The 27,687-nt window shown below is 32.5% G+C and overlaps 1 protein-coding gene and 1 long non-coding RNA gene across 2 annotated transcripts in view; one reads left to right on the top strand and one right to left on the bottom strand.

Annotated features, from left to right (window-relative positions):
* Positions 1-27,687, bottom strand: part of LOC119638174 (zinc finger protein 395) — a 484,238-nt gene that overhangs the window by 9,707 nt on the left and 446,844 nt on the right. The window contains exon 5 of the mRNA XM_038034825.1: positions 5,867-5,964. Coding sequence (XP_037890753.1) covers positions 5,867-5,964 — 98 coding nt within the window. The remainder of the gene's footprint in view (positions 1-5,866; positions 5,965-27,687) is intronic.
* LOC119638178 lies at positions 204-22,701 on the top strand. The gene is made up of 3 exons (XR_005247393.1): positions 204-666; positions 17,607-17,609; positions 22,691-22,701. It is a non-coding gene; the product is annotated as an uncharacterized LOC119638178 (long non-coding RNA).

Below are 27,687 nucleotides of genomic sequence, written 5' to 3'. Positions count from 1 at the left end.
CAATTATGTTAAATTAATTATATTCACATATATATATATATATATATATATATATATAATTTCTATAATACTTTAATTTGTTAAAAACGTAATAATAAAATAATTCATAATATACCCTGATATGATAAAAAAAAAAAGATAAAAAAAATACATATATCTACATATATGTATCTTATAAAATGTATTTGTATTAGTGTAGTGTTTTTGCGCCAATAAAAACGAAAAGAAACTCAAAAACAACACTTAATCCAAAAAGAAGAAAAAAAAAAAATACCGTTGTATTCCTTAATGTTATTCAAAAAGTCTTTTCCAATTTTTTCCTTTCTTTTTCGGTTTTCTTTTTTTTTTTGAATAAACCTTGGCCTCAAATCCTCATACATTGTATGCTTATGTGTCTCTGCAAAAGATTTCATTTCTCTCAGTTTTAAGTAAATTTTCAATGTCTTGCACTATTATCATTATTATCATTGCCGTTGTCGTTGTTGTTATCTTTCTGTGCCGGTAGTTGTGCAGTCGCATAATGTACCTGCTCATTGCCATTGTGTCCTACTTTATGCTTTTTGCCTCGTTTTTGGGCGAAGATAAAATACAAGTCAAACTAACAGGAATTGGAACAATTTGTGCGGGCATTTATTTATTTGTAGTATCAGTCGAATTTGCTTAAGAGTGGAGTGCCGAGGTTAAAGTTGCGCGTGCGCTTTTCATTCAATCATACTTTTTTTTTCCCCCCTTTTGCTTTGTTTTGCTTTTTTTTTTTTCTTTTCTTTTTTTTCTTTTGCTTTCTACCCATTCGCTTGCCAGTCTGTGTGTGTGTGTGTGTGTGTGTGTGTGGTTTTTTAGTTGGTCAAGGTAATGTCAGAGGTATAGGAGCTTAATTGAAGTACACACTTATTTTTACGTGCGCACATACCTACGCAATACGAATATTTGCACTTGCATGTTAATGTGTGTGTATGTGCGCGTGTGTGCATGACTGTGTATATATTATGCTGTTTTTGCGCTATTCATTTAAATGTTAGATTTGCTCAAGGTTGCCTAATAGTTAAGAGGGTTAGGGTTGTCCCATTTAGTTAGTTAGTTATAAGATAAAGCTTTAAAGGCTTTAAAGATTTGAAAGAAAGAATTTATTTTCAATTTAAAGTGAATTCTTGTACCCTACATAACATTAAGCTTGTCCGTATGTATACAATATCTAAAGAAGATTTGAAATAAGTTCGATTTTTACTATACATCATATATCATTTACTGAATTGATTTAAGCTTGTCTGTCCGTGTGTCCGCCTTGTTCTCCTTTATTTATCCTACAATCCACAATCTTAAGATATTTCGATGAATTTTGGTAAGCGAACGGGTGTTGCGCGCTTGTCTATCCGTCTGTCCGTTGTGTATTCCCGCAATTTTAGAGTTATTTTGATGAAATTTTGTACAGCGACCTGCTTTGGTCCAAAGAAGAACACAATTGACAATGTTTCGGATCGGACCATTTTTTCAACCATTTCCCGTACAAAGCCGCATTTTCGAAAGTCGTTAAGTAAAGATATTTATATTATGAAGATATTGCAAGATATTTAATGATGGGTCGGGCGACGTTATAATGATTTTATACACGTTTTTTTTTTTAAATAACTCACAATAATATTCCGTGATATTGTGATTGCAAGATGCACTACAAACATATGCTTTTGATATATCTCTTATAGTTCTAGGAATATATATAAAGGAAGTAAGTGGAGTGGAATGTTGGGTTCTAAAGCAATGACTTCTTTATTTGACATTACCATAAGAAAGCTATGAGCAATTGTATGAATTATTGAACTAAAGTATATGCAACATATTCCTTTAAATAGCCGTAGCTCCGCTATTTGCAATTTGTGGATAATGTTATTCTTCCTGTTTTTATCGAAGGATATTGTTTCTAAATCTTGGAGACGAGTAAACAGTGGATGCAGGATAATCATGATGCGGATGTAGATGAATCGCTGACATCGAAGATGAAGTTTTTTCTAAATTAAGTGAAACCATATAATTGATGTCGTCAGTTTTCAATATAAGGTAATTAGGCCCAATATAGCGAAACGCGTTCAGAAAACGTTTGCATTACTAGAAATAAGTCTGCATATCCTTGACATTTCCATTTGAGGGGATAAGCCAAGCGTGGTGTATTAAAGCGTATTCCAATCAAATGAGACTATGCCTAAGGAAGGTCCGATAATTGATGGAATTGCGGAAAAAAAAATGGGCGAAATGTACCAAAAGCCATAACCCTAACTTGGAATGTTTTGCCATCAAAGTTGTTATTGTTGGACCCAAAATTTCAATAGATAACTTTTTGTTTGTTGAAATGGAGCTTCTATTCGTATGACGACACCCGAATAAGGAATTCTTTGGGGATAGCTTCAAAAGACAAGCGATTTTTCGAAATGAACTTCGGTGAGGAATAGCCGTGCAAGCAGTGATGGACAATGTTTTGTTTATCTCATTTTCAAATAAACGCATTTTTGACCCCCAAAAAAAATGGACCGAACTAAATTGTATTTCCAATACCATAAAAAAATATTCAATAAATTCATAAGATGACATACAGATGTAGGCGGATTATTTATGAATGCGAAAATTTTTTTAGGAGGTACCCACCACCTACCAAAGCAAATAGCTGCAGTTTGTAAACTAGTGATCGGAATATCATGACAGGAAATCAAAGGACTAATGAACAGAAAAATTCGAATCAAATTTAAAGAATTTGAAAATTTAACTTCAGAACGCGCTTTTATAGTAGGATGGGTAACGTTTTTGGAAATTGTTCGAAAAACAAAAAGTTCACCCTAATGCGACTTTGAAAAGGAATTCAAAACTTCATAAAACCAAAGACAATTGTTTCTTGAAGCTTTGCCTCGCACTTTGACAATTTGCGATCAGAAAAATTGCTTGGAGATAAATAAAATCTTACTCGTAAGAGTAAGCAAGTAAGTAAGTTGTAACTTTTTTTTACTTTTTTGTACCCATCATCCAAAGTTAGTGGTATGCAGTTTTCGTTAAAGTTAAAAAAAATTTGAGATTCGATCTAATCATGTCCATCGGTTCGTCTGTGAGGATTTTATAGTGAACGGACTTTTATTTGCAAAAATTAAGATAACTGCCTCAAATTTGGCAAAGATATCGTAACCGATTTTAATCGGTGACTTGAGAAACAAAAAAAATGTGTTTTTTCCTTCTTAGCTATATTATCAGGTATCGGGGATGGCCAACATAATATGAACACTTTGCAATATGGTAACATTGCCAACACCGTTTCCGTGTAAATAATTTGACGCGTATGTACTGTTATAATTTGTTGTACAGTACTGTATAGTTACGCGCCAAATCCTGAAGGCTAAACTTCAGCGTAATATACGCTTTTGCTCTTTGATGGGTAAAACAAGCGAATGCTAAAATGTGTGATCCCTCAGACTACGAACCAAATTTCTGGTGTTCGATTTGCGTAGTTTAACTGTTTAACGATGATAGCCTACGCATAACATGAGGAATCGGAATAGAGAAAAAGCGGACGAAATTTGAAGTTAGCTGACAAAGGTCGACTAACGTTAAAAAGCGACAAAAATGAGAGCCGAACTCAACAGGCCCCTGTTTGAATAAAAACACTACAGCAGGATCTACACAAAGCTAATATTCATGCGAAAGGTGCTATTGCGAAAGAATTGATCCCACGATCATAAAGCTTGGACGCTGGATGATTGGACGAAGCATCGTTTACAAAGTTTTCTGCAAGCAGCCGGGTTGACCTGTGTAAAACCCCAAAACAAGCTTACGATCCGTACTACCTGCTTACTACAGTTAACCAAGGAATAAGTTCCATTATGATTTGGTTGGCTACATTGCCACCAGTATTCACTGGCCGGATTATTGCGATTGAATCTCCCGATATCGGCAATGCTGAAGTTTTTACTATAGCTAGCATATTGCTGCGAAAAGTTTGGCATACTTCAAGGCGGTAATGCACATCCAAAAAGTTTCTGTATAGATCTGAGGAGCATTAGGTTACCAATCATATATTTAGCTGATCTGTTAAAACTGACTTCAACGATCTGAATCAGTGCTTATTAGAAGAAAACCACTCTGAGAAATCCGTTGCCAAAGGTGGAGATGTTCGCAGGCCAAATTGCCGATCACTTCCTGGATTGCCTCTGCTAGGGATGGACGTATGAGAGTTTGATCGTTTTCAACGATTAAAATGTTTTCCACAATATCGCATAAACCATTCTTTAATTGTTTCCTTAACCACTTTTGTAGCTTTCATAGCTGCATTTTTCTCCAGCTCACTTAAGTTTAAATGAGAACAGTGCCCTATATAATAAGCATCTCTTTACACTTTGATATATAATGAACGTCGGGACAACAACAAACAACGCAAACTTATACCGTACAAGTACCAAGCATCTAAGTTGTCGATATCCGAAGTTTTGTGGAAAATTCAACGCTTCATGTACACGGGATAGAATTTATCGGTACATCAGTAATAATATGTATATGTATATGTATATATTAGGTGTTTAGAAAAATTTTAATCAGCGGGTTCCGGAAACACCTGTTCGATGATTTTGACCTTTCTCCACATAAAGTAACAGTTTTCCATTTAATATAACTGATTTACTCAGCGTACGCCGACGCTAATCATGAAGCGCTCAAAATTCTTCTTCTTCTAAATTCATTACTTCCGTTGTTCATTTGGAGAAATCTGCTATTGAAACTTAGCAAACCCTTTCAGAGGGTTATGGTGATGCTGCTTCATCCCAAATTTTCAGTTTCAACGGTTTAAAAGTGGCGACATAGATTGACTGAAAGTGCCCTTATTTGACCACTTGTTGCAAGAGTTGTCCAGGGTGCATTATTGCAGCTCGAATGGGAAGCTCTGCCATACCCCATACGATATAGCGTCTCCTGATTACCACTTGTTCAGATCGGTGCAACAAGGCTTGGCTGGCGTGCAGGTTCGCAAAGTAGAAGAAGTACGAAAATGGGTTGGTGGGTGGATCGTCATCAAACTGATATAAGTTCTTTCGACATGATATCGCTATGTTCGCAAAAATATTCTAAACTGTTTAAGAAAATGGTTAAAACTGTTTTGATTAACCTATATGTTGTACCAATTTTCCACAATAAATGCCTGTTTCAAATGAAAAAATGATCAAAATTTTTGCAAATACCTACAAAATTACTGACCTGTTTACTTGTTAAACACACGTCAAAAAATGTTATTAAACTAAAGACTTAATTTCTATTGCTCTTCCTGTTTTGCTTTAATGTTTAAATTTTCTACCTTTCTGTTTAACTAAAAAGTAAAAGCATTTAACAAGTATACATACATACGGGGACTTTTTTATAAACCGCACACACATAACTAATATACAAGAAAGTTTATGATGTGAGGTAAATAAGTTCATTTTTATTTCACTTCACATACACTTACTCTAACATATTGCAGGTGTGTATGTGTGCGTGTGTGTGTGTGTGTGTGTGTTTGTATTTTGTTGTAAAGCTTTGAAGTAAGCTGAGTCGAGCTATGGCATGTATGAGTGTTTTATGAGTTGATTATAATAACGCAACACTCATACGCCTAGGTATACTGTTATATAGTTTAAATAAACTTTTGCTTGTTATTATGTTACTGTGTGAATCCACTTACTTCCACGCAACGTTATGCTTTATTAATATTATGTGTGTATGTAAAACGAGTTCAAGGTCTGCTTATGTCTCTTTTTCGTAATATCAAAAAAAAAAAAAAAAAAATGTTGCTTCTATATACCATATTATTCTCTATTCTTTCGTGTTATTCGATTTAAAAAAATTGTTGATAATGCTTTTCACTTACCTAAGATGAACCATGCGTATGTGCCGCTCAATTTTGGCCTTTGTGTTTTCACTTAGTTTACAACCAGGATAGGTGCAAACAAATCTAGTCTTATTGGCCTAAAAATGAAAGAAAAATACAATCAACAATTTTTTTGCATAATATTTCTACATATATATATATGTATATATATATATACATTTTTTTTTTCAACTTACTTTACGCTTATATTTATGTGTATAATTATAGTCTTTCATTATTAAGCACAAAATTTTTCTGTTTTTTTTTTTTTTGTATTTTAGATTATTACTATTAATTATATAAAATGTAAAACATTATTTTTTTTTTGTATTTTTTTTGCTTTTATTCTTTGTCACAAATTTTTTTTTTTTAACGAATTTTATCGTTTTATTACAAAAAAGAAAGAAAATAGTATAACAAGGGCAGTATTTTTTTTTTTTAATTTTTTTTTGTTTTTAAAATATGTGTATAGATTGTCGTATAAATTTGATAAACGGGCGAAAACGGAAAATTGCGTGTGTAACCCACCAAACCGGTGCGTTACCGGTGCCAGTCAACAATGTAGTGGTAAGCGGCGATAATAATAAAATGTTATGCTGCTGCTGCTACTGCTATATAATGCTGTTATATTTTAAGCGCCATCATAGAAAATTTACTTAACGAATAGCAACAACGATTTTGCCGACTATGAACACGATGACAGCAATATTTAATGTTAATTTTCGTACATGTATGTATATATAAATATATATATGATATATGTATATATATATACTTGTGTAAGTATATATGGGAATAGCTGCAAGCATACACAGTCAAGGCTTCTAGGATGGCTTTGTATAAGCAAAATAGTAATAGAGAATAATTCAATACAGAGAGAGAAAGAGAGAGAGAAACAAAGCTACACAATAATCGAGAGTCGCTCAGATAGGCATAGACATAGAGAGAGAGAGAGAGAGAGAGAGAGAGAGAGAGAGGAAGAGAGAGAAAACGAACGATTGCAATACGAATCATGTAAATGCAATCAACGCTTGTTTTGCTTATGTTTGCGAAGAGAAAGAGCATAAAATAACGCAAAGCTAATGAAAATCAGAACGAGGTCATCTTACAGTTAAGCATGTTCTCAATGTACATGTTTTTTTTTTTTTCTTTTTTTATACATATACGTATGTATGCTCAACATAAAATTACTTTAGCAGATTGCTATGTACATTGTACATCGTACGTGTATTGGGCAAGTCTATAGTGTACGTGTGAAATGACAGTAAATGGAAGTAACTGCATATATGCAGTATTATGTGCTTTTGCTATTACTACCTAATGGAAAAAATGTTGAAGGCGATTGTAGTTAATGGTGGTTTTATATATATATATATGCTATTAGCTTTATGTGGGTCATTGTTGTATGACGTTCGCTGTAGATGTATGTATAGAAATACATATATACATACGCTTATATGTAATAAATATATGTACAATACATACAAACGTACTTACTTACATACGCATATGCATACACACATAAATACATATATATATATATATATATATATATATATATATATATACGCATATATACATACATATATACATGAATACATACATACATATATGTATATATAAATGTAAATAGAGGAGTATGTGTGCATGTGTACGCGTATGAATGTGTACATATATATATTTTTATGTATATGTCGGCGTTTATATGCTAAAAGCCAATTAAACAAAACTTTAAATATATCATAAAATAAATAAAATTTTAATATTTCTTTGCCATCCTGGACTTAAGCTTTTTAAATTATCCTTGACAGACTTTAATAAATAATTATTTCGAAAAACAACAAAACGCCGTTGTGCGAGGGTGTGTATCAGATACATACAAGTACATACACAGACACACCCACGCACGTATACACGCATGGATATACATCAGCCACTTAGATATGCTGCAGTAGTGTATTTATGCTGCCTTTGAATGTTTTGAAGGTCGCATGCTGTGCACACTGTTATCCTTGTACTTTGTTGAAGTAGTGTTTGTTGTTCAATGTTGTTTTGTGTGACTATGAAAGCGTAAACTGAAATAAGAAGGTTGCTCTACTAACCTGATTTGCAATTTATGTATGTATGATGTGTACGTCGGCTCGGTTTTGTTTAAGGAAATATCTGAGAGAATTTTTTGAAACAAGAATTTTTACCTATTTTTGATTTTGTTTTATTTGCTGACTATACAATGAAAGAAATGTCATTGCGAATGTTTTGTTGGCCTACTTTTAATCACGTTGATGTTTTAATGTAGATTTCATTTTGATTTGGTTTTGGTTTTCTTTTTTTTTTTCTTTTTGCATTTCATTATTTGCTCTGAATCTGTGTCAATATTTATGCACACAAGTGCATTTTTTTTTTTGTTTGCATGCTTTCAAGGTTTGCAAAAAATCTTTTTTTCTTTTTCAAGGAAAATAAAACTTTTTCGGGTGATTGTATTGTGCGTGCGTGTGTGTGTGTGTGTGTGATGCTTATTTTAAACTTTACGGATGATTCTATATTAAACAAACAAAAGTAAGAGTTTATAAAAAAGAAATTAAAAAAAAAAAATTTCTCTTACACCCTACAATCTGGTATACGCATATATTAAGTTTGTGGGGATGTATGCAACACCTAGATGGACTTGGGATAGATGCATTTTCTATTATATTTATTTAAGCTTGTCTGTCCGTACGTCCGACTTGTTTTTTTATGTTTAACTTACAATTTTACAGATATTTTGCTGAAATTTTTCACACTAACATGCCTTGGCCTAGAGACGAGCGCTTGTCTGAAGCTTGTATTTCTGTGTTCAATTAATTTGATTTGAAGAAATTATTGTGTGTACAAATAAGTTTTGAGTGTTTTTTTTCATAACTTTGAAAGTATTTTCATTAAAATATTTTTCATCGTTAGCTACAACTTTTCCCCATCTCTCAGGCAGCTTTCGATTTTATTTAGAAGAGCGTCGCATTTTTTAGGGCTAAAGGTCTAAAAGAACCCATATTGTCCATATATTGGCCATCGTCATAAGATTAGAAGCATCGTTCGCGCGAATAGTAGGTCATTTATTGGAATTAGTGTTAATCGGCAGGAGGATTATCTGCTGATAATCGGAGAGAGGTTATGGCATTCCAGGCTAGAATTGCAAATCCTTCCTGTGCAAATTTTCCTACAAAGAGCCGAACTCCTTCATATTAAAAACTTATAATATTAAGAGTTTCGGTATATTACGCCCATTTCGCAGTTGCGAAATTTATTGGACATAAGATTCCTTAGGGATGGTTTTATTTGGTGGAAACGAACTGTAAGACACCGCGCCCATCTGAGACCTAAAATTGGACCATTAAGGATATTCAATCTTATCGTCGATGCCATTGGTTCGTATACCCTTTAACATGACTATTTAGGCTTTGGATAATGCAGCGTATTCACTGTTCATCACTTGTAAGGATTTAGCCGCGCTATCCTGTTAATTAATCAGGAGAAGTAAAGTTTCTCGCAAATGACGAGTATTCCAAGCTCCAAAAACTATCTTGGGTGCAGTCAACGGTAGCTGTCGTCCCGTGGACCACAAAATGCATATACTCATCCTCCTCTGCCGGTGAGAGGTATAAAAAGGAAGCGCAGTAAGCTTCTCTCACCACATCCGTCTCGTGAGTTGAGCGAGCCCGGCCCGTTACGTTTAAGATGTCGAACAATTCAATATGCTCGCACATAGGAATGCTACAAAGGCATTGTACCTGCTCTCACGACCGGTTCTGCTGTCCTTTTTTTTTCATTAGGCCATAAAATGAGCGAATAAAAAGGCAAAGGAAATTGAAGCGCAATCTTGCATTTTTTATAATTGTTGGACTTTGTTCCGGACCTCGCCAGGATAAGAAAATCAAAACTGGCCTGTTGCTAAAAAAAGTTTCGCATCCCTGATTAACTTTGATAATTTACATCGTTGCATATATAGTTTACAGACAGTACTTTCGAATGGAGAAGTCACAATTTCGTTCCGGATTAATTTACATAATCTCTCTTATCGAATTGGAAAAGAAAAACAATTTTTTTTTTTTTTCAAAAAAATTTTTAGAAATCTCTCTTTGAAAAAAATTTTTAGTTCCAAATAATTATTGCCTAACATTCCTCTATAGTTTTCTTCGCAATTAAATTCCAATTGTGTGTATGAGCAATTATTTAAAGAAAAGCAATTAAATAACACTTATACGCCTCGTATACGAATAATTGTCTTTAATAAGAAATAAGTAAATATCACGCGATGAAAATCAGTAAAAATTGTTCACAATACGTAAAACAACTCATAAAATGGTAAAATAAAAGAGAAAATATGATTCGTAAGAAAATGAGTCACACTGTATGTATATTTTTTTTTTTATTTATTATTACAATACATGAACATGATACATACATGGTTAGAGCATGCATGGATATATACATAGGCATTTGTATAGTGCATATATGTAAAGTGGAAACCTTATAATTACCAGATGAAATTTCTTTTTCAACAGAGTTAAGGTGTGTCAAAGTAAATAAAAAGGAAATTTTATACTAGCTATTAACTTTGTTCGGCATGCATACATACAAACAAATATACAAAAGTAAATCATCACTACTTATATGTTAAACACCTACTGTTAGCATTGCTTTGGTATTTTGACAGGCTTCTCTATGTAATTATTCTGCAAATTTATGAATTTTGCAAAAACTTTTAAATATCCTTTGTCAACTTTAAATAAAAAGAAAAGGAAATCATTTTTTTTTTTTATATATAAATGTCGATTAAATTATATATTATTTATGTGAATTTGTCTTGTATTCAAAAACTTCATCATCATCATTTTCGTCACCGTGAGAAAATACAGACGTGCATAGAATTCTTGTTAACTGTTACTCGAACGAGCAGATACATATCTATATACATTGAATAAATGTATATACTTATATAAATATATATACGAAAATATGCATATATCCAATCGCTATGTATTGAATAACTGAGAATAAAGCGAATTAGGTCAACTATATAAAGTGAATATACAGTCAATTTTTATATTTACCTTCTTTTCATTGCCAAAAAATTAAGACCAGATTTGTAAAGAGATAAAAAATGAATGCAAAACAAAAGAGAAAAAGAGAGAGAGCGAAAGGAAAAGAAGAAATAAGAGAAAGCTGTTTGAGTCTGTAAAATGAGTCGAAATCAATAAGGAAATGTGAGTGAAGACTATCTAACAAAGAGAGCCAAAGTGACCACGAGAGAGAGAGAGAAAAGAGTGTCTTAGTGAGAAATACATTTATAATTGAAATGCTCATTGAGTGTCTTTTATTTATTTACTTTTTTTTTTTTGATATTATTTGCTATTTGATTTTCAGTTAAAAAAAATATAAGAGAGTATACGTGTATAAGTAAGTAATTGCTATAAGTAACTAAGAGATATTTCGCTTTTAAAAGAGGAATAATAATAATGGTGTTTAAGAGAGAGCATGTATTGTTGTTAGTGTTGCTGCCTTCCTTTTTGATTTTATGCTGAAAAGTAAAAAAATATGAAGGAGTTTTCGATATGTATTATGGGATTTGCTTTTCGAAATTGACTGGCATTACATTGGCAAATAGGTCATTGGAAATAATGGAATCAGTGCAAAAGAATATATTTTCATTGTACAGGAATATTTAAGCTTTTAGGCATTGAGATATGCTAAGTAAGAATTTTAATAATTTTATTCTAACTTAATCGCTTTATATGCGGAATTAAAAAAACAGAACCCAAAGAGTGCTTCAAATAAAATAAGAGGAAATTTATTTAATTGAAAATGTAATTTTTTTTTTTATTGGAAATATGTTTAAGGCTGAAATGGGAAACAATTTAAAAACAAAAAGCCATTAAATAGTTGAAAAAAATCAAGCAATAAGAAACAGGAAGGATTTGCCAACTAAAGACCCTAAAGATTAGAAATAACGCGTTAGAGATTTAAAAAAAAATATTTGCTTTTGATTATCGAGGCCACCGTTAACAACTTAATCATGTTTTTTTCATCTCTGCCCTTATTGAAAACTTGATTTCAAATATTTTCATATTATTAGGTTTTCACGTTAATTTAAAAAATATACCGGAAAGCTAAAAAGAAAGTTAGATCAGAGAGGTTTGTTATCTTTGAGCCAATCTGATATGTTTGCGCCTATTGGAAACCAATAAATACCCTACACCATTCTACAGCTATTCATATAAGGACTTTTCAAAATAACACGTCGCATGGTAGGTCGCCGAAAATGTGGTGCGACGCGAACCGCGTCTTTAAGCTAAATTACATCGCTGTATCAAAGTTCATCATATTAACTCAAATTCTGCGATCGATGATTTGAACGCAAGAACGCACCGTGGACAGTCGGACAGACAAGCTTTTGTTTTTGGACTTAAGAAAAAATACTGTAGCATATTAAATTTTAAGAAAATATCTCAAAAATTGGGGCTGCAAAAAAAAAAACGGACAGACAGATGGACGGACAAGTTTAGATCAGCTCAGAAGGTCTTTCTAAGATAATCAGTATAATAAAAGGCAGGTTTATCGCAAGTCTTTCTTGGTTTTCCATACATCCGCCCAAAACTTAATATATGGAGTAGGGTATAAAGAGATACAGGAAAACAAACAAGAGAAGTAAAATTGTCTAACGCTGCCAAACTACGCACTGTTATATGTACGATGCTTAGAACCCAATTGTTGCGACAAGACAATGTATCTGTTTTCAGCCCTCAAGGGAACGTTACTTTTGAAGTATCGCAAAGCACATTGCTATAAGACTGTATGTAGAAGTTTTGGATATAGAGAACGAAAGGAAAATCTTGTTAAAGAAATAACTGACTTCGAAGCAATTTAGTTACGTAAAGTTATGAAAATCGGAAAACAAAATTTTTTTAAATTTGAACGAGCCTGCAGTTTTACAAAATGGCCAGAGTTTACTAAAACTAAGCATTTTATTCTACCGCGTAAAAGTGAATAAAAATCGTGTAAAAAAAACTGAACGAGCCTGCAGTTTCACAAAATCGTCAGAATCTACTTAAACTAAGCATTTTATTCTACCGCATAAAAATGAATAAAAATCGTTTAAAAACAGTAAACTCGATATTTAAATTCAATTAGTTTGGTGTTTGGAGTTCGCTGAGAAGGTGATCAAAACATAAAGCGATGTTGCAAAGTCTTTGGTGCAAAAGGAAATGAGAATACAGCTATGCTATATCTAACACGACATGGGCTTTAAATAGGCAGAGACATAGAGGGTAAGAAATAGAGGATCGAGTTCTACCATGGCTATCGATCCTTAGTAAGCAGAAAGGTTGTAATATATTTGGTGTATAAGAAAATAAGATAAAATAGCTGTACTACGGGTAACGTGAAACGTAGTAATGTCTTGGTGTATAAGAAAATGAGGATCGAGCTCTACCGTGATGAACGTGACATTGGCTTTGAGTAAGCAGTGATCTGCGCGTGCAAAGATGTTATAATATATTTGGTGTACGAGAAAATGAGAATGGAACTCTACTGTGCTTACCATAAAGTAGAATTTAACTAAGCTGCGGTTTAAGTGTGGAGAGATGTTATAATATCCTTGTTACATAAGGAAATTAAAGTTGAGCTCTACTTTCAGTAACATTTATGCGTTAAATAGATGGTGTTTCACGGCCTATAAGAAAATTAGCTCTGCTATGCTTAACATGACGCGAGCTCTAAGTAAACGGAGACATTATAACAAATTTGGTGTATAAAGAAACAAGAATCGAGCTGTACTACGGCTAATGAGACATAGGCTTTAAGTAAGCAGAAACGTTGTAATATCTTTGGTGTATAAGAAACTGAGAATTGAGCCCTATTTATACTAACACAACATGGGCTTTAAGCCCATGCAGCGGTCTATGCTCGGGGAAATTGTTTAATGTATTTGGTGTACGAATGGAGCTCTGCCTGAAATGATATAACAATGGCTTTAAGTAAGCGGTATTAGCAAAAATCGTGGTAAGTCAAAGCATGATTGCTATATATTTAGTTTTCTCTTTACGACTATTAAGTAAATGCTAACTTACATGTTTCTGATCTACATGTTACGTAGTAAAAAAAAAAGGAAAAAAACTTACAAGTGTCGGTAACTGAAAGTCTAATGGTTTTTAGTTTTTTTTTTTTTATTTTTTTTTTTAACTATTTATAGCTGCAGGTTTTTTATGAACTTTATCTGACAAACGAACTACTACTAGAAAAAAATTAAAAAAGTAAAAACGTAGCCCTTTGTTGTCTACACTTAGGTGCTAATGTTTAATATTATGAAAGCATAAATTTAGGTCAACTTTGGCAAACACATTTCAACTCTAACAAAGCGGAAGTTTCATACACACAAAGTGGCGGGATTATTACTGCTCATCCATAAATGAAAAGCTGTTATTATTTTTATTATTTTTACTTTATATTTTTCTTATTATTTGTTTTTTTCTCTCTCTTTTCTTTCTGAAACTACCAATTTATGAAACTTTGCTCAAAAGCAAATGAAAACATAAAAACGCCATGAAATATGCAAGTTTTTTTTGATTTTCTGCTTTATTTTTTGAATTAGTTCAAACTATAAACCATTTTAATATGCAATTTCTTATCTTACCGACATTAGAAAGTAAAAAATATAGGTTAGATTTTAAAAGCAAAACCAAAAAAAAAAAAAAAAACAAAAAAAAAAATAAGCGAACCGGTTTCTCTTAATGACAATGCTAACCTATATGAACAGCTGATGGTCTTATTTTCTTGTGCAATTTTCATAGGAACGTTTTAGGCTACCTTTCGACTTTCTATTTCAATAAGGAAGCAGATGTAAATGAAGGAAAGCAAAAAAAAAAAAAAAGAAACCAAAAAAAAAAAAAGAAGAAAAACATTGCATTTAAGTAAAGAAATGTCTGCTGTGCATGAATGAAGTAAGTGCGAGGTAAGGAAGTGTTCCTCGAAAAATTTGGAATTGTTCCAAAAGTAACGATAACATTGAGGCAAACAAGTGTGCATACATAATAAACTTGACTAAAGAAATTAAAGTGAGGTGGGACCCTCAGTCTTTGATATACAACACACAAAAAAAAATAAAGTTTTGCTTTTAAAATTAAATAAAGCTTTGAAGGAAATTCAGTTGACAGCAAAATAATATTTTAATTAAAATATTTTTGAACAAGTAGAAACATTGTAGTGGGCCCACGGCCTACCGTTTAATGCTTTACGCTACGTTACAATTATTCATATAACGACTTTTCCAAATTCAGGCGTTACATGGAAAATAGTCGAAAAAGTGTTCCAATCTGAAACATTTTCAATAGCGTTCATCCTTGGCTCAGATCACTTCGTTGTATCAAAATTTATCGGAATATCTCAAAAACCTGGTGACCTGGTGAGATGGACGCAAGCGTGCAAAACGGACAGATAAGAGTTCATCCTGGGTCGAAAACACGTCGCTGTACCAAATTTCATCAAAATATCTCAAAAATTACGACCAGCAGGTTGAACGTAAAAGTATATGGCGGACAGACGACCAGACAAGGGTTCATTCTGGGTCGAAAACACCTCGCTATACCAAATTTCATTAAAACGAGTAAGAATAGTAGACGGACAGATGGACAGACAAGTGTTTGTCGTTGGCCCAAATTACGTCGTTGTACCAATTCGCATCAAAATATCTCCATAAATTGCAACTGGTACACCGGATGAAAGGACGGACAAACTTGTAGGGATTCATAAAGTAATACTGAAGATGTGTGTGAGTTCATTTCAAGCCCTTCCTTGTGTTGCATACATCCGCGCAAACTTAATACTATTGTGCACAATAAGTTCTGGAGGGTGTAAAAAGGAACAGAAGTAAAGTTTTTTCTATTTTTTTTTTTTTGTTTTTTTTGCATATTTTAAGACTTATGAAAGAAGAAATTGGGTCGTTTAGAAATTTTCAAATACAATTTCTTTTTTAGCAGCAAAAGGTTTCCTATCAGTTCTTAGCGTAATTGAAAAAATTTTATCTGTTTCTTAAGACTGAAGTCCGTTGAAATTTGCTTTTACTGTGATTGTTGTTGTTATTATTGTTGTTTGCTTATGTCTACACTATGCTGCATTGTATTCACGTTGACCTAATTCTTGTGAAACTTACTGCCATTCTTCTGTCCGTTTTACGTTAACTTTGAAAAATTCCCCATAATACAAACTTATATACGCTATTGTGTGTTTATATATATATATATATATATATGTACATTTTATCTACCGATACACAAGGCCATCTATGCAAACACAAATACATTTATACATTTATGTATATATATATATGTGCAAGTTTTTATGTACTCTTTATAAATGAAATTGTCAATTATATAATTTCTATGTATGCTTTCTGTTGTAATAAATTGAAAGATTTAGGTTAAAAAATGATATCCATATATATATATTTAAGAGTGATACAGAAGAGAGTCAGTCAATCACGGTTGTGTGCAGCTTGAAACAATATGTTTATGTTTTTCTTTTTGCCTTTTTAATTGCTGGGCAAGAGTAAAGCTTTGCTGGTGCATTGGAATGGATATACATTTGAAGCATATATCAAATCAATAACTGCTACAGGTTACAAATTATTGATTAGCGTTCGTTAAAATTTCTATTTATTGTTCAGATATTTATTTGCCCCAGTATTTTAGGAATTTTGAATGAAAAACTTTCATATTTTCAAGTTTGATTGGTTTTGAATTGAATCAAGGCCAACTGTGGCAAATTTTAGTTTCCTATCATAATAATTTGACTGTTTGCATTCCAAGAGCAGGTGTGCAGAGATATGGATAGCTTAAAGCATCCTATCAATACATTTATGTTGACTTTTACATGTATCTCTGCATGTATATATACGTATATATATATATCCCACACGTTCATACAAAGTATTTCTCATGTGCTCACAGACATAGAAATAAGTGCGTTGAAAAGTGTACGGATGTTCTAGCTGATTCCAAATGAGTTATTGTGGACAGGAAGCCTTCATAGGGAGGTAAGTTACAATCTTTGGTTGCTTCCGAAGATATCTATTCAGGTTCGAACGCTACAGCTTATTAATATGCCCGAAATCGTGGGATGCGAGAGAGCATTAATATTCCGCTGCCAAGAATTGCGCCCTGGTTGAGGAGGCCATGGTTTATATAAGGGAAAGACTTATCATCCCGAAGGCTGGAGTTTCGTGATCAACTTTGAGACAAAGCCGCACTACGAATAATGAGAATCGGAAAGGCAGTGGGTGGTGAAAAGAGCAAGTGTTAGCCAACAAGATAATCCACTAAGATTCCATTAAAAGAAGCGTGTATGTGGAGGGTAATCTCAGTATATAGGAGCCGTAGATGCTACAGTAGTACACAAACACACCTGTTGAACATATAATGTTTCAGTATTCCAAATTCGCGGCTTCTATCTCTCTCTCTCTCTCTCTCTCTCTCTTTCTCTCTGTCCAGACAAATATTATAAATCAGACAAAGGAAAGAAAGATTTACTCGGGACTCGGGTTCAACAGGATATGTAAGCAAAGTAATAATGATGAACGTTTGCGAAGACTGATGTAATAACTTGGTGTCTAGGGGAACGTTTTCAACAGGCTTTACACAGGCGGACAGATACACAGGCGGGCAGACAGACAGACGCAAAGACGGGCACGCTCAAATCGATTTAGTATTTGAAGCTGGTCAAGTATATATATACTTTTTGGGGTCCGATGCTTCATTCTAAACGTTGCAAACGGTTTCACAAAATCAATGTACACTTTATCCTTTGGTGATATCTATGAAAAGCTAAATCTCGAAGCAATCACAAACGTTTCAATATCTATTTAAATTGAAAATTAACCCATTAAGTGATTATATACATTTTACGTCATTATTGCTTACTGCGGGAGAAAGTGAAATGTAGGCGCACATCAGGCCCATATACGAGCAAGGTTCAAAAATGCGATCTATCCATATGGAAAGAAATGAAAATGTCATCTTCAATTGCGGTCGTGGAGTCGATTTTGGGACCGACCATTCGGGTGCTTCCGATGAAGATCGGTATTAAAAAGTCATTTCATATGAATAAAAGTATTCGAAAGACTTTTGTAACTTTACAAGTGATAGTTCTAATAAACCTTTGTATTTTTTTTTAAATTTCACTTATGAAAAGAAGATACCACCGCCGATAATAGTGGTATTACTTTTTAAATATTTTGGAAACTAATATTAATGACTATCTATATATATATATATATATATATGTACGCATGTATTTATGTATGTATATATATCTATACGTATGCACATATGTGTATATATATGTAATAGGTATATATAGATAAATATATATACAAATATATATTTATTTGTTTGTGTGTGTGGGCGTGTGTGTGTGTGCTTGGATGCGGGGAGGATATATGTATATATATGTATATATCCACACACAAACACATATACATATAGGCATATATGCATATGATTTGTATATACATATGAATGTGTATATATATATTCCCTTCACGCTAAAATATAAAAATTAATTAAAGATAAACTGGCTTAGGTCGGTTTAAACTCAGATCATGTAAGGTCTCGAAAGTCGAACTGACTTAATATTTGAAGTTTTATATTTAACAACGATATAAGTGTATATTTGTATATGTGAGTATATAAAAATTTTCGTCTATTAAAAAAGTTGTGACAAAAATTTTATGTTTACTCTTATCCATCGGCAGTTGATGTAAGAAAATTTTTACGAAATTCTTTTTTATTTTATGTAAATAAATTTAAAAGTAAAATTTTATGAATAAAAGGTTTAATTAAAACTTTACAACTTTCGATAATATTTCCCTTTCAGTTTAACTTACGCAATGATATTTCATTTTTATAAAAACCCGTAAGTTATGTTATAATTTGTGTTACATTAAGAGTTCGTTTTTATATATATTCAAATAAATTTACGTATTACTTAGTGTGCATTCTACTTTTAGGTTTAGAATTTTAATTCTTTGGTTTAAATAAATTATGATAATGATAATAATAATAACAAAAGAAGAAAACATTTTGTAATAGAATTAATTCATTACTCCATTATTTGCTTTTTGCCTTTATTTTGCTTTTATTCATTTTTTATATCAACAGTAAGTTTTTTTCTCTCCCTCTCTCTTTCTTTTTCTCGTTCTCTTTCTCTCTCTTTAAAAATTTCATATTTTACTTAAACAAACACAAATTACGATTTGTATCTATTCAGAGAAGACAATGTCTTGTATGTGTGTATGCGAGTGTTTGCGTGTGTGTGTGTGTGTGTGCGTGTTTTTTTTTTTTTTTGCTTCATTAAATAGCATAAATTATACATGAATAAAATAAAATAAAAACAAACAAACCAAAAAAAAAAGCACTTGGACTGACCTTGCTCAGAACATCAAAGCGAACGCTTCCATTCATTTTGCAATTCCATTTGATATACCCACAAATACGTACACATATATACGTGTTTTATAGATGTTATATTTGAGGTTATTTGTGTATGTCATACATACCATAAGTATTTATGTAGTATATGTCTATGAGACTGTGTTTGTTTCGCATAACAACCCCAAAATGCAGTTTATGCTCACACAAACTGGGTCATCTATCCATACACATATACATATTCTATGTACACATGCTGCATATACCCGTTGATGCATATAAGCTTATGTGCAAAATATATTATATACACACACACATATGTATATATATATATATATTTATATATATATATGCACGATGAATTTACTGTTATATAGTAAATAGCTTTGAAAAGTAAACCAGGTCAAGCGTATTTACAGTTAAAGTATGTAGTACAAGGCACTATATATGCTCGTATATATAGTATGCAAGTAAGTGCATATGTATATATATATACATATATATACATATATATACATATATGTATATATTTTATATATACATCTTATAGGTATATATATAGTATAGAGTATATGCGTGTTTGTTTAAAAGTGTGCATAACAACTTAATAAAAACAACAGTTATGTTGCACGCCAATATGCATTTTGGCAAACTCTTCACATCTGGTACAGTTTCAACTTTTTTTTTTTTGTTTGTTATTTTTTATTTTATTATATTTAAAATGATAAACATGCAAACGCATCTGCATACATACAGTGTTGAGACAGAGAGACGTACACACCCATAAATCTGTTTTATATAGATTTTGATTGCATTTAATTGAAAAAGAAATAATCAAAAGAAAACAGAATGAAAAAAAAAAAAAGAAATAAATAAATAAATATAAAGCAAGCAAAGGCAAGACAATACGAGCATTTCTATTATAATTGTTTTAAAACATTTTTATATTCAATTGCATCAATGTCACGTAGTAGTGTATTTTAAATTATGTACATTTTTGTATACCCATCACCAGAGAGAATGCCATACAATAATGTACTTTGCCATTGCTTTTGTAAGACATATAGAAATAAATATTAAGATCTTAACAACAACAACAACAACAACAACAACAACAAAAGAATTATATTATTTTTGTTGCGCAAATTTGAATTTAGATTTAACTAAGCCTTTGTACAATCATCATCTTCTTATGTCAGTGAAAGGGGAAAATATTTTTTTTAAAAATCGAACGTTAAGTAATGATATGTTTCTTTTCATACGTACTGTTAATTTTGAAAATTTCACAATATTCTCAACTTGCTTTCCAGTAGACAAATTATTAAATCCATATTAAAAACAAGCAAAAATGCCATTTTACATTTATTCATTCATATAACGGCTATTCAAAACATGAGAAGTGGTCTGATTCGAACCAACTTCAATACAGTTCATCTGTGGCAGAAAGTAGGGCAGTGCATCAAATTTCATCAAAATATGTCAAAAATTATGACCTTTAAGCTGAAATTAAAAAGGACGGTCGGACAGACACGCATAGATCAAATTAGAAAGTGATTGTAAATCGATTAGTATAATAGGAGGTAGGTCTATGTCAAGTCTTTCCGGGTGTCGCATACATAGGCATGACCTTAATAGACCTGTGTACTGCAAGTGGGATGATCCGAATCATTTTCAACAGCGTTCAACTTTGGGACAAAACACGTCACACATTTACGATATCTGAGAAATTACAGCTTTTAGGTTGAACACAAGAAAATAAAATTGACAGACGGACAGACACATTTATATCAAATCAGAAAGTGATTCTGAATCGATCGGTATAATAAAAGCTCGATTTATTTTCAGACTTTCCAAGAGTGTTACATACATCTGCATAAACTTAATAAGCTTGGCGTACGAAGTGTTGTGGGATATCAAAACAGAAACAATTCATATTTTGCTTGGGTCAATCAAAAGCTATTACGTAATGTTTGATTGACTGACCATTTACTGAATCCTTCGATAGCCTATCGCTTGTATTTCAAAAATTTTTTTTAATGGTTTGGCAGCACTTTGCACACAGTTGTCTAAACCAGGATTGGGCCTTTTTCAACAGGCGGGAGATCAAATTATTATTAAAAACTTAGTGTTCCTCACCAATTTTTCTTCTTCTTAAATCGCTCATTTTATGCCATAATAAACGAACACATACACTTAAACACATTTGGCATTTAATAGCTGCACAGCTATGTGCGAGCAAATTGTGTCCGGTTTAAGCTAAAGATCGGTCTGACATTAGCTCTACTTATATTAGCCCTTATCACTTGTTTGTGTAATAGGAAGACGGCCGGATAGAAGTGAGGGAAGTGGCAAAGATAAAGTGGAAATTAGGACGTTTTTAAGCAAAAATAGGTCCATTCATCTCCCGACGAAACTAATTTCTGAACGTAAAGAAAAAAATTGAAAAATCAAATTGCGATTTGAAATCGTGGACAGGCGATATGTAGTCAAGCATATCCATTGATAATCCTAAATCGTTTCGCTATGCATGTTAATAAGGAATATATACAAATTCTAAGGTACATAGCTAATAGTAATAGGTATCCATATTATCATATGGGACTGTTGACAATGTTGACATAGGTATGTCAGACCGGAGACTTATTGGGTGTTGTGTTATATATAATGATGAGTGATGTGTTATGTATATAAACAAGTAAGAAAATTATATTCGATCTATGACAGAGAAGAATGTTTACAACAGACATTACACGGACGGACAGACGTGCTTAAGTCAATCAGGATTTGATCCTGGTCAAGAATGTATAGATAACTGGTGTGGTCTCTGATGCTTTTTCCCAGACGTTGCAAACGGTTCGATGCAATGAATGCAGCCATCATCCTTCGGTAATGGGTATGAAAAAAGATATTTTGGGCCTGAAAGGCGTCAAATCTTGATTAATACCAAAAACAGTCAATTTCTGCATTGGTTCTTCGAGACCATTCAGTTAAAAATTTATATCGTTCCACAACCATCGTAATCATCTGATGTGAGGCGTTTATGATTTCTGGCTACTTCCTTTAACTCAAAAGACTATTCCGGAGATAACGTTTTGGTTCAGCTGAGTCGCAAAAAAGCTTTGAATATCATTCCGGAAATCGATTACAACGAACTGTTTCGAGAATTGAAAAAACTGTTGGTATAAGCGTATCGAATCTAAGGGGAGTTACATTGAAGGCGATGAAATAGAAAATGGATTAAATCAAATTGGTCTTACTTATTGAACACAATCGCAATAACTGTAGAGTTCCACGTAATACCCAATTTGAGTTCCAACTATCTATCTATCTATTTCTACATACTATCAATAAAGTAAAGTTCAATGCTGAGAGAGAAATGAAGTAAACCGTCGTAAGTATTGCAGTGGCAGTCGTATAAGACAAACTCATTTAAGATGGGTTTATAGGACATGGCTAAAAAATTGTGACCGTGTTCGTGTAAATTGGCCAAAAAAAGGCTTATATAACACAATAAAACAATGAGACAGACGATACGATTTTATTACGCTTTAGCTCCGATAACTAATGCAACGATTAAGTCCCTAAAAAAAAAAATAGGTAAGAAACACGCCAATGATTATGTGAACATTTATTGTTTAATAGCCATAATAACGGTATTTATATAATCTAAATAACACGCACTATACATACTTGTCTACCGTTTTGTAGGAAGGTCTACTATAGTTCTAGTCTATGAAAGCAAATCTTTTGAACTTGTTAGTCTCAGTTAGACGCCTTGAGGGATCTCTAGAATGTATAAATATTCTTGGAAAGAGAACTTTTTAGTCATCATAGTTCGCACTCATAGGCGAAAATTGATTCTTTGCATGTTTTATTTTAATTGTAATTCTTCTTCTTACTGTTATTATGTTTTTTCAACGCATTCGTTATTGTATTACTGACCATAGGGTATGCTATTCTCTAATTGCGCGTAATTGTAGTGCACCATTTAACGATTCAACTAAGTATATATGAGTGGCCTATATTTAAGTTATTATAAATAACATTATAATGCATATATATATATATATATATATAAATATAATTTTGCTTTTTTTCTGATGTTTCTATTCTTGTTACACACTTCTCAGATATCGTGTGATGATGAGTTATGTGCATGTATATATATGAATTTATGTGTATGTATGCGCTGTATTATAAATCACATTCCACTTGTGTTCTGGCAGCGAATATAGGGCAAATCCATTAGATTTGTGGTTGCATTTTGTTATGTGTTTGCATTTATTTACGTTATCTAAGTGCGTTTATATGTTTGCATAATATGCCGGTTGGGTGTTTTCGTGCTATTATTATATAGACAGCACTTCTTTTATTATATATATTTGTACATATGCACATATATAAAAACATGCACACATGCACCTTGCATGTACATACATGTGCATATAAGTAGTATATAGATATAAATTAAGACAGACTTATATATATACATATATGTATATCAATTATATCAATTATGTATATAAATATTAGATCAAGCAAAAAATTTAGTAGCATTTTTTCCCATAGATGATTTTAGAATGGGGTAGTTTTGATAGCGTTCACTTTATTAAGCCAAATATAGCTGAAAGGTGGGTGAAAGGTGACAATTCACAGATAATTAAAACAAATAAGCAAATTATATTTCGCCGCGACCTAAAATAGACTACAAAAAGAAAAAAAAAGAAATGATATAACTATATTTTGTAGAATAAAATTGGAAATGTATGTCTGTGTTGTGTCTCGTATAGTTTATGGGTAAATAGCTTCGAAAACCGAGATGTATCCAACAGGTAAATGGTCTTTGGATTGCACTGAACCTGGCGCACCCTTTTACCGATTTGGTCCATTTTTAAGGTCCATGAATATCCATCCAATGACTTGCAGTGCTTTTGCGTAAAATGAAAGAGATTTCTCTACGTTTCCGATCGCTGACACCTTTACCATAGAGGGACAAATGGACTGACAAAAATTTCGGTTCAGTTATGATACTAAGCAATAATATGGTCTCTGAAGTTTTTTCTGGGTGAAAAAAACAATTTTCAATATTTTACAATATTGAGTGAGCTCAGCAAATTTCTTCTATTTTTGTAGAGATTTTGCTGGACTATATATAGACTACAAATGCAAATTTTTTATTGTTGTATATATAAGCAAATCAAAGATTTTGCTTATTTTATTACAGAGATGGTAGCAGGTAGCCGTGTTGCTTGACCAATTTGGCCAAGTAAGAATTTCTAGTCCAACTGTCTGGGTCGATGCAGAATTTGATAATGATCTATTAGTATACCTGGACCTGGCCGGTGACGGTAATGAGTATAAAACAAACAAAACAGGATTTATATTTGGTTTGACCGCGAGATCTAGAAAGATTCATGCATCGAACGTATAATTTTTTGAAAACTTTTTTTTTGTAGTTTAAGTCCAACTCCTATGTCCTAATTCGTTGAATGATTGTCTGAGATTTGGCTGATTTTTGTACATGGTGCCGGATTTTTTTTGCATACAAAAATTAAAAAAATCAAAATCAAATTTAATTTTGGAAATGAGAGACATTGTTAAAATTTTAGTGATTATGGATGGACTTAAGGGGTTAATTTACCGCGGGAAATTTGTAATAGAAAAAAAAGAAAGAAAAAATTAAGGTCAAGATTTTTCTTTCACACTACATGTCGGAAGCATATGCAGCAGATAGCCCGAATCGATCCCTATTTAAAGGCTAATATAAATCACTAGTAGTAGTATCTGTATTGATACCGATATGCGAGTCCACGACGTGAAAAACTCATATTTCTTACTCTCGCATTGACAGGTCCAATAGGAGTGGTATTCGAAATATATAGAAACAGATTTTCTTATTTATCGATCCTTCAATTTAATTTAGACTCAGATTTTGGATTTTATGAGTTTTTTTCCAATGACTTTTACGTTTTCATCTTCGACCAAATATTACATTTGAATTTGTATATTGAGCTCTTTATAAATAAAGTCAGATCATCAATAGGTTTGATTAAACAGTTGTCCAGAAAGTTCGACTACCTGGAGACTACAGATAAGTTTGGTGAGAGCAATACCTAAATACGCAAGTGTTATGTCAACCCCTCCCTACAGATCTAATAGAAGCCACACAAAAGCAATTCCTGCTCCTTGCCCTTAGGAATTTGGGTTGGGATTCGCTTATCGCTTCGCCTCCTCCTAAAAATAGATTGGTGTTATTAGGTCTCTCAGCGGCAGAGAAACGTAGATTTGTCCTTGATGTTTTCTCATTAGCCAAAATTTAGGTTTTCTTCTTATGCACGTCAATGAAAGGTTTTCCATACTCCTGCCATAGTTAGCATTTAAACCGAAATATTGTACTTATCTAGACAAAGCAAGTAAAAACACTACAGTGGGATACTGCCTGCTATTAAACATCTTACAACACTCTATAGTTATTCATTTAACGATTTTTCATAGTAAGGCGTTGTGTCGGAAGTTGCAGAAAAAGTGGTCCGATCAGATCTATTTTTAATAATGTTCATTCTCGGGTCATATCACTTCGTTTTACCAAACTTTATCAAAATATCTTAAAAATTACGGCCTAGTGACGACACAGACAGAAGGACAGCCGGACAGACAAAGGTTCATCCTGGGTCGAAACCATGTCGCTGTAATAAACTTCATCAAACTATCTCAAAAATTATGACCGATCGGCTGAACATAAGAATACATAAGAAGGTCGGACAGACAAATTTATCAAAATATTTCAAAAATTTGCGTACTTTAGGTTGAGCACAAGACAAAAAGACGGACAAACGGATGGAAAAGTTAAATCGATGGAGAAAGCGATTCTAAATCGATCGATATAAGAAAAGTTTGAATCTCCCTCAAATCATTGGATACATCGGTATAAACATAATATACACTTGCGTCGCAAGCGGTACGAATTATAAGAATAAAAAATATTTTTCATAGCTTTTTATATAATTTAATTCTTTACGGTAAGCAATTCGATTTGTTTTACTATTAAATACGATTTTCTTATAAATTCATTTTTATTCAAAAACCGTTTGAGTGCAACATCTTTCATACGTTGAAAAAGAAAGAAACAACATTATGGTTAACATAAGCACACCACACTTGTTCACTTCTGCTTACACCCACACACGGTTTGAATTGTTTGCCTTGAAAACCACCACTTGTTGTAGGCTTTCATTTGCTTATGATGACGCCATAGATGACGTTAAATTCCAAAACATAGATATACGTCATTCCTCCCACGTAGCATACATTGCAATCATCCTACGCGGCAAAAAGTTTTATTCAAATTAGAATTTTGTAACAAACTGGAAGCCTACAGAGAGACAGGGACAGAGAAAAAGGCACATGTGGCGATATATCTTAACATATTCACACCCCCACAAGACTTATATAAAATTACGTTTTTTTTATTCTTGTTTTCACATAGCATACAATCGTTTCAGTGTTTGCGACAGTAAAAAGATATTCTTGTTTTTTTTTTTTTAAGGAGACATGACATTGATCTGATTGAGCCGATAGATGTAAGTGACATGTAGTTTTTATATTCTAATAGCACGTATAATGATATGAAATTTCCTTGAAAGGGTGAAAAATCTGTCAAAAAAAAAAAGAAGTTATTTTTCCTTTAAATGATTTTCTACTTTTCCATCGTCGTGTTTGCTATGTATTTTTATTTTTTCCAAGACAAATTTTATGCTCTAATATGACATTTATTGTCAGCCTAAAAGTAGGCAATGAATTTCTACAGAAATTTATTGCAATATGTTGAGATTTTTAATATTAGGTGTTTGCAAAAATCCTAATCAATTTTTTATTTATATTATTATTATTATTATTATTATTATAATTTTAGCCAGAGAATAAATTCTAAGACTAAATTCTTAAATCCCTAGCATCTAAGTCTCTCGGCTTTATTGAAAACTCTACTGCACTTAAAATTTGAACCCACGGCCATTGAGTTGAAAGTCGAGACTCTTGCCTACTCGGCCACTCAGGCGGATTTTTTATTTGTAAAAAGAATTTATTGTGGAAAATTAACACAATATGTATATTAACCAAAAGAGTTTATATCTTTTCTTACAACAATTTACAATATTTTTGGCAACATGGCATTGTCATGTCGAAAGAATTTATATTGGTTTGGCACCAATCCACTCACCGATTTATTTTCGCTCTTCTTCAACTTTGCGGACGAGCGTGTCAGCCGAATCATACTGCATCGATTTGAACAAGTGATAATCAGGACGTGCTATATCTGATGAGTACGCTATATGTAGTAGAACGTCCTTTCCCAGCTGCAACAGTGTC

This window comes from Glossina fuscipes, unplaced genomic scaffold (assembly GCF_014805625.2).
Source record: "Glossina fuscipes isolate IAEA_lab_2018 unplaced genomic scaffold, Yale_Gfus_2 84, whole genome shotgun sequence".
NCBI classification, from domain to species: domain Eukaryota; kingdom Metazoa; phylum Arthropoda; class Insecta; order Diptera; family Glossinidae; genus Glossina; species Glossina fuscipes.
Note: the sequence above shows the minus strand (reverse complement) of the source record. Positions and strands in the feature narration are given on the sequence as shown.